The sequence below is a fragment of the Osmerus eperlanus genome, chromosome 7 (assembly GCF_963692335.1).
Source record: "Osmerus eperlanus chromosome 7, fOsmEpe2.1, whole genome shotgun sequence".
NCBI classification, from domain to species: Eukaryota; Metazoa; Chordata; class Actinopteri; order Osmeriformes; family Osmeridae; genus Osmerus; species Osmerus eperlanus.
In genome coordinates this window covers 20,746,347-20,755,035 of record NC_085024.1, presented here as the reverse complement: position 1 = coordinate 20,755,035, position 8,689 = coordinate 20,746,347, and the positions used below count along the sequence as shown (strand labels likewise).

The following is an 8,689-nucleotide window of genomic DNA, read 5'->3' as shown; positions in this document are numbered from 1 at the left end:
TCAAAAAAAGAAATAAAAGGCCTTTGTTTGGGCAGTACCGTTAGGTGGTTTCGTGTTGGTACTATTTTCAAATAAACCCCCTGCTTAGAAAACACCATCCTGTTATTGTACAATTTATTCTACAAGGCTACTCAAGCAGGTTCACTGTAATCTGCCACAGACTGCGCTATAGTGTCATGAACCGGTTCAAGAAACCAAAACAACGATACTACCCTCCACTCAAAAGGCCAATTCCTACCTAAAAGAATAAACTTTGTACAAGCTGTCATGGTATCCCCCCCCCCAAAATAATTCCTAAATAAATAAATGAATATGTGTCATGGTGTGAAGGGTTCCAGCTGTGTGCTCAAGCTCCAAATCCAGCGGTTGTGGGAAGCAGCCAAGCGTAACTGACGTGAGAGTCAGCTTCTCTGTCTGAAGCGGCGGTCTTACCGAAGCTGTGCCGCCTACACACCAATGACTCATATTCTTGATTTATACCGGGAGGGGGGGTTTCAACTGTTCCGTAGAAAAATAAACATTGTCCCAACATTGCATAAATTATCAATCACGAAATAAATTCATTCAAGTCAATAAAACTTTTTTTTTTTTATCGTAAAAGTTTGTCACACAATCATCAAAGTGGAAGGAGAAGTTCTCCGCCAACAGAAAGATACTCATGACCAGTATGTGTTGTGTACGGTTCCTCTGTGATTCATGCAGACAGTCCAGTACCTCCAATATCAGGTAGACTACACTACATTGTTAACTAGTTCTTTTCTCTTTCACACACACACACACACACACACACACCCTGGCTTACTCAGCCATCCCACCCCGCATGGGTCTCGTCCTCATCGCCATGACGATGAGCAGGAAGACACTGATCGATCCAGTTCTAGTTCTACTCAGATCTAGTTCTACTCAGATCTAGTTCTACTCGGTTCTGATGCCTGATTGACTTGAATGGTGGACAATCGTCCAAGGAGTTGCTTTGCCCCTTCACTGGTGGACTTCACAACCGAAATCCAACATTCCTATACATGCCTCTGGTCACACTATTTACAACGTTGACATTCCCATGTTCGTTATTACTTCTCCACTGTGTGTCATGATGACTCAAACACAGGTTTGACTTGGGAGCTAGATAGGGAAAAAGAGTGATCCCCCAAAAGAATGTGGGATGATGACGAGTAGAAAAATAAAGAACCGACAGTGGATTAAGAAGGAAAGAGAAAAGGTGCGCATACTCACTATTTACAGGACATCTGTGTGGCAATGTGGCCATAAATCCTTCTGGAGACTCATGTTCTGTCTGTATGCAACTGGTTGGAATTTATATATTGCGTGTGTGTGTGCACATATATATATTTTTTTTATCCACATCCAATTTATACAGCTGTCTTCTAGACATTTGAAGGAGTTCTTTGCCTCGTCAAAACTGTCCCATGAGCAGACACCCAAACAAAAATCGGAATCCACAGAACCAGGGCCTTCGTCTAGATCTTCTAGAACGTTCCATAGTGTACTCTTCCTCCAGCCTTGAGTACATACTGGGCTTGTTACAAGAGATGAGGATCCACGTTTTCCAGTGGTGCTGTTTTGGTTCTTGGTGATGCAGGGAGCGTTCTCCGAATAGTAACTAGGGGTTTGAACATCACAGTCCAAAGGCATCGTCCGATCTCTTGGATTGCATCAGTCCAAAGGCATCGTCCGATCTCTTGGATTGCATCAGTCCAAAGGCATCGTCCGATCTCTTGGATTGCATCAGTCCAAAGGCATCGTCCGATCTCTTGGATTGCATCAGTCCAAAGGCATCGTCCGATCTCTTGGATTGCATCAGTCCAAAGGCATCGTCCGATCTCTTGGATTGCATCAGTCCAAAGGCATCGTCCGATCTCTTGGATTGCATCAGTCCAAAGGCATCGTCCGATCTCTTGGATTGCATCAGTCCAAAGGCATCGTCCGATCTCTTGGCATCAGTGCAAATAGATTCGGTCTACAGCTCTCCTCTCCTCTGTCCATGTAAGCAGACAGACCCTCTCAGTCTAAACCGCTACAACTGTAGTAGTATGGTTCAGTGCAAAGCCTATACGGTGCTGTATAGTACAGGTACTCCATAGTACTCTGAAGAAAAATACACACAGAAGGACAGAGCAGGACTCAGACTGCAGTACAATCCGTATCTGTGCAGTGCTGTGTGTGCAGTGCTGTGTGTGCAGTGTTGTGTGTGCAGTGCTGTGTGTGCAGTGCTGTATGTGCAGTGCTTTGTGTGCAGTGCTGTGTGTGCAGTGCTTTGTGTGCAGTGCTGTGTGTGCAGTGCTGTGTATGCAGTGCTGTATGTGCAGTGCTTTGTGTGCAGTGCTGTGTGTGCAGTGCTGTGTGTGCAGTGCTGTATGTGCAGTGCTTTGTGTGCAGTGCTGTGTGTGCAGTGCTGTGTGTGCAGTGCTGTGTGTGCAGTGCTGTGTGTGCAGTGCTGTGTGTGCAGTGTTGTGTGTGCAGTCAACAGGGAGGTTAGTGCCCGCTTCATGCCTTGGGCATCCGGGTGCCAAAGCATCATAGAGCAGGGGGGTTCACCAAGCAGACTTTATGAGGATTGATCTGATATTTCACACAATTGAGAGATTGCAGGGTCCAGATCGAGATTAAATTGGCCTGTTACAGGATGATCAAATTTGAGGCGCAACCTTAAGTGATTTTGGGGCCTTAGGGGCTATCTGCTTTGTTTGGCAGACTGTATGCTGTGGTGCCAGAGTTTCAAAGAACCAAGAGTAAACTACACTTGGTGGATGTTGCTGTTCTTTAAAGGTATGGGGATGTAAATATGATGATGTCATTCTGAATGTGTATAATCTTGACTGTAAACAGAGTAGCTCTCTCCGACAAGAGACAAAATTGAAAAAAAAAAGTTTTCCTTCCTATATGTTTATCATACACTTATACATACATTTTTGTGACCTGTTTTTTTTTCTTTATTAGAAAAATTATTGTTATCACTATAATGTTTTTACTATGGATTTTTATAATCATTGTAAGACGACGACATAGTCACATCTGTCTTTGAAAAAGCATGCATGTTTATTTCCCCTACTCGTTGTTTCCCATGTCGTTTTATCTCCCTAATGCATCGTCATTTGGTGCTTGTCTTCCTTCATCTCCACATCCCTCCTTTCTTCTCTCGGTCCTCCCTTCATCCCCTAATCCATCTCACAGGGGACGTAAGGCTCCAAAAGAAAAGAATATTCTCTGTCGCGCCAACAGTTGTCTCTGTGTGAGTCAGCTCCCTCGTCCCCCACTGTCTCTCAGCAGTATTAAGAGGTCATTACCTGACCCAAACAAATTACGTGTTCGATACCTGAAAAGGAACAGATTAATTGATAAATATTTGATTATTACGCTCAGTCTCTCCTGACTCCAGGGTCAGTCTGTCAGGAGTCTCATAACCCCGCCATCCCTCAGTTGGTTGTCATGGAAGCAGCTGACCCCTCCTCCTCCTCTTTCTTCTCCTCTAACGTCTGAGCGATGGTGGAAGTGACATCAGAGGTCTTCCATTCCGTGATTGGCTCTACTGTTGGTTGCCCTGGACTACTGCCTCCAGTAGCGGGGGAATCGTCTCCTCGTGTGGGTGGGGTCAGCGTCATGGACTCCGGCTCCATGCACAGTGTCACTTCCTCTTCCTGTGAAGAACAGGAAGGGCTTACTCTGGTGGCACTTTGAGCTCACAAAGTCCCACAACATTTTAACGTCGCCACAAAACCGAGCATCATGAAAAATCTAACGTAAAAATAAAAAAAACGTGTAGCAGTTGCTTTCAACAAAACGAAACGTGTCAACCTCATGTTTTGACCTATAGATGTCATGTATGACCTCTACAACGGAATATCTTAAATGACCTCTGTTCCTTCACGTGACCTCACCTTGATGTCATCCTCCTGTTGTTCCAGTAGAGGGGAGTGTTCGTTCCCCATCTCCACCGTAGACTGGACCGCTAAGCCGGGCTCCACCACCGCAGACACGCCCATGAACCCTCCTCCCTCCATCGGATAGGACTCCATCTGTCCCGCCCCCCAAAGGTCCACCAACGGCGGATGAGTGGGAGGGGCCAGACTGTGGATGGTGCTGTTGGGCGTGGCTTGCAAGGAGTGATTGGCACTGTGCAGCCTGTGCTCTAGGGACTGGAAGGAGAAGGGATTCAGGCATCCGTGAACCTGTATCTAATTCTCACACTAGTATCTTTCCCCCCAACCCTCTCCCAGAGCGCCCGTTTATCTGACCTGTTGCTGCTGGTACTGCAGGAGCTGTTGCTGCTGGTAGTGCTGGATCTGCTGCAGCTGTTGCAGCTGTTGCAGCTGGCTGTGCTGCTGCTGCTGCTGGGTCATGAAGTGAGCGGCCGTGTTCGCCTCGTAGCCCTCCCCGCCCGCCATGGCGTAGGAGCCGGCGGCGGGAGAAGCCACACCAGAGGGCTCGTTGCTGATTGGCTCCCAGGCGTCGGAGGAGGAGAGGCAATAGAGGCCCTGGGAGACGTAGGTATGCGGCCACACGTCTGCGGTGGAGTGGTGGAGGATCTGGTCTGAGGAGACCAAAAGAGGAAGAGGGTGAAAATAACGTCCTCAATTTCCTCGAACCCGTTGCATTTTGGTTTGGATGGATCTGGAATGCGGAGTCCGGAATGATCAAAATAGGATTCTTTGTTACACAAATACACGAATGTGCAAATCAAGACTGAAACTTTGCAGGCTCTGGGGAAAGGTGGTACCTTCTGACCAGGAACAAACCCCTGCCAGAACCCATTATCTCTGACCTAAAAACTTAATTCAAACTCTAACCAGAGAACATGGATATGATAAAACACAGGATTATAGCTGTGTTTGTCCCCAGGCCCAGAGGCCCTGTCTGCTCCTCTACTGACACATCCTTCAGACAGCTACCATCCTGGTATTCCTTTATTTGATGGGTGAGTCATACTTGCTTTACCATCTCATTTTCCACTGTGAGGTTTATCTCCATAGACACAGGGGGCTAATATTCTCCCCTGATCGATGACCAGATATGAAACTTTTGAAGTATAACCGCTGTTTTGCCCGCTACATGCTCTTATGGTTCTTCCCTTTGGCACTTACTTTGGTTGTTCACAATGTGTGCTTCATGTTTTGGCTACTTGCAATGTTTTTGTGGCTATCTTGTTGTTATGATCAGTGACCTATGCACTTTGTAAAGCTCTCTCTTGGAAGTCGGTTTGGATAAAAGCGTCTGCTAAAGGAATAAATGTAAAATGTAATGTAATGTTTTTGTGCATTAGCAGCAAATTAATAGAAGCATATATCAGTTTATGTGTTGGTGTACGCTTGCTGGCCTGGCAGATATGTGTACAGGGGCAGTCAAAAAGACAGAGCTGTGTAAATCAAACTTACATACATCTTACTGGTTGTGGGATGAAGTACATATTTTCTGACAAAATGACCTCAAGGTGTGCAGTCCAGATAGCCTACTGTGTAGCAGTGCTGAGAGCCTTCCTAGACTATATGGATGGCCGGTTCATCACTTTAATGACCAAAAAGGCTGTCAAAAATACACTGCACACTCTCAGCCGCTAACCTCCCTTAAGTACAAACTCTGCAGCCTGATTCTTAACTTATTTGTGTCATTGCTGGATGAAACTGTAATTAAAACTAACTAACGCATCTTTCACGTGTAGCGTACACCTACAAAAAACGTGTAGCGTACACCTACAAAAAACGCATTCAAAAGGCGCATTCCGATTTTTCCGACACACGGGCGTTTTAAACTAACAACATTGCGATGTGGAATAATAATGACCGAGTGTACTATTTATACTGATGAAATCCCTTGTCTTGCGTTCCCCCAGGCCGTGTTTGCGAATGTGAAATGAGCATTGAGTTAACCCTGCTGGCGAGAGGAAGAGATGGAATAGATGTCTTAGTTACGGAGAAAATGACGCATGTCCTATAGCCGATAGGCTACTCTTCAGTTTCGTCTGCTCCCAAGCTTAGCCTACTGTATTGAAAGTTTATGGTTTGATATGCACCCATTTATTGTTTTTAATGGCAGCTTTCAGTTTTTTAACTTGCTTAATATAGATAATTATCCACATTAGGCCTACACACATTAGCCTTTTTTCCCAACATAATTTAAAAAAAAGATCAATTTGGCTACTGTAATTTTTTAAAACTTCAAAACACTGTAAAACAAAAATTGTGACCGTTTATAGAGTAATTGCAGGCATTAACCCTTGTGTTATCTTCGGGTCATTCTGACCCATCAGTCATTGTGACCCACTGTCGTATTGCGACAAATTTACCTCATACAAAAACAAAGTGAAGCATTTTCTTTTAACTGTCGGGCTGTCTCAGACCCCCCACATTGCAATGGTTAAAAGAAAATTATTTTTATTTGTTTTTGTATTGGGTGAAATTGGGTAAACACAACGATGGTTCGTTGTGAACCTTTGGGTCATGTGACCCGAAGGCAGCACGAGGGTTAATGCAGTTCATAACTGTCAACCCTTACCTCGGCTGGTGACGCTCTCCTGGTTGACCTCGCTGAGGTGTGCCACACTGCCCTGATTGGATCCCGACCTCATGCTCTCCCCGTCCATGGAGGTCCAGGCCATGAGCGTCGCCTGGGAGATCGCAAACTGCTGCAGGATACCTGAAGGTCAGAGGTTAGAGGTCAAGTCAGTGAGGGTCAAAGTCACCTCTAGGTTCAGCTGGCTGCCATTTCTGCTTAATCAGCTAGGAGGCCATGCAAGTTAGCTGGCAATACGCCCAGCTAATTAGCTGAACTCTGGCGGCACTGCTGAGGGTTGCCAGGTTCAGGGTTGCCAGGTTCAGTCGTAAACCCTCAACTCGGGAGCGCCAACCTGCAGCAAAGCGTGCTTCCTTCTCTCCATCGCTGAGGTCGCTGTAGGCGTCGTTCTCCAACCGCCTCTCGTTCTCCCGCTCCTGGGTGGAGATGCGGGGCTGCATCACGCCTCCCGCGCCCACAGTCTGCATGCCCCAGTTCTGCCACTCGATCATGTGCGCCACCCGACCCTGGGCCATCCCTGTGGGCTTAGTCACCTTGTCCTTCATAGAGCGGGAAACTGGACGGAGCGTAGATCAGAGAAAGGAGGAGGAGGAGATGGTGAGGAAGAGGGAGGAGGAGATGGTGAGGAAGAGGGGGGAGACGAGGGGGGGGAGACCAAAACGCTATGTCATCACCAAGACCTTGGAGCGATGTGTTCTTGGACCCCATGTTGGAAGGCCTCTGAATGAGAGCTGTTAAACAAGGGCCTTGCTGAACATGGCATGGATGGTTAAATAAGTTAGTGAAGGGGGGGTGGGGGTGGCGCATTGATGGATTGTTTTTATAATGCAAAAAATAATAATAATGATGAAGTGGAGGGTTGGTCTACACCCTGGGATACGGAGGAGGTTAATGGAGGTGAGATGGCGATGGGTTGTGAGTAATGAGAGCTTGGCTTGTTGACATGACGACTTGCTCTCCTCTGCTAAGCTAGGCTGGGTAAGCAAACAGCCCTGCACTTCCTGTCGCTTCTATGCAGCTGACTCAAACACGATGGAATCTGACTTGGCCAGGACGTTAGGAGGCAGTCTAATGTTCGCATAATAGATTCCCTCTATATTTAATGTGACCAAGATGATGATTCTAATATAGAAATCCCTGTTAGTCAATGCTGCTCTGGAAGTGTATTGAATACGCAGAAGCATATGGAAATGAGGTTTATGCATTAAATATTGGATTTCGAGGAAGCATCTATACTACACTGCACACTGCCTCTGCAGAGTGACATTCTGCAATGCAATATATTTCCTTGCACATCACTCAAATACACCGCACTGTACGACAGCTGGACTCAATCACTACACTGAGAACACACTTGTTGAAACCACTGACACACTGCCAATTGCACAGGTATATACACACACACACACACACACACTGGAGAACAGAACAACAAGAATGCCAGACACGAAAGGATTCTGCTCTTTCAAAACCACTTAACGTAAAACAAACTCAACTTCTCACTCACCACTCACCTCTCGTCACAGTAACAAGCTACATGATGATGCGATGTGCTATATTTTCCCTCCAGCTCCGTCACTGGGCTCGGTGATTTTCCATCAATGCGGAGCCATTGACGTATCGTATCAAAATGTGGGAGGAAGTGATTCAGGGGGAACCCAGTTGGGTGCCATGTGGGCTCCAGCGTCTGGGCAGACGGGAGCTCACATGGGGTCGCTTTACCAGTTACAGGACAAACACACACCTGACACACCTGTCAGAGAGGACTTAGCAAGAGCGCCGATTCCATAGGCGTTGGAGTTCCTCTTCAGTCGAGGCAGGATCGACGTGGTGTCTTCCATAGACAGCTAGAGGAAGAGAGGATAGCGATAGGATGTTGAAGAGAAGAAAATAGGGATGGTGGAAAAGATGGTGCCAGAACACACACATGTTTTAGGTGTGAATGGAAAGGAGAAGTGATAATAGATACTGGATTAGTGTAAGGTTTTTACTTTTGGGGGGGGGGGGGGATTAGAGAAGAGACACAAAAAGACTACATTTCCCAGAATTCATAAGGATCCATTTTCGGACCAGTTTCCTGCTTGGCAGCGTTGAGTTGCCTGATGGGAAGTGTAGGTTTTGGTCTGCTTTCAATGAGACGACAGTGCTCATTAACCGTTAGCCC

General features: G+C 46.5%; 1 protein-coding gene across 2 annotated transcripts in view; it reads right to left on the bottom strand.

Annotated features, from left to right (window-relative positions):
* Window positions 1-2,320: 2,320 nt before the first annotated feature.
* fam131bb (family with sequence similarity 131 member Bb) overlaps window positions 2,321-8,689 on the bottom strand; it is a 16,182-nt gene continuing 9,813 nt past the window's right edge. Inside the window, exons 3-8 of one of the 2 annotated variants that reach the window (XM_062465855.1) lie at window positions 8,270-8,372; window positions 6,860-7,081; window positions 6,508-6,648; window positions 4,254-4,549; window positions 3,897-4,154; window positions 2,321-3,656 (exon numbers count right to left, since the gene is read on the bottom strand). In XM_062465855.1, coding sequence (XP_062321839.1) covers window positions 3,435-3,656; window positions 3,897-4,154; window positions 4,254-4,549; window positions 6,508-6,648; window positions 6,860-7,081; window positions 8,270-8,372 — 1,242 coding nt within the window. In that variant the 3' untranslated portion in view covers window positions 2,321-3,434. The remainder of the gene's footprint in view (window positions 3,657-3,896; window positions 4,155-4,253; window positions 4,550-6,507; window positions 6,649-6,859; window positions 7,082-8,269; window positions 8,373-8,689) is intronic. The other variant, XM_062465857.1, reaches the window with a different exon arrangement.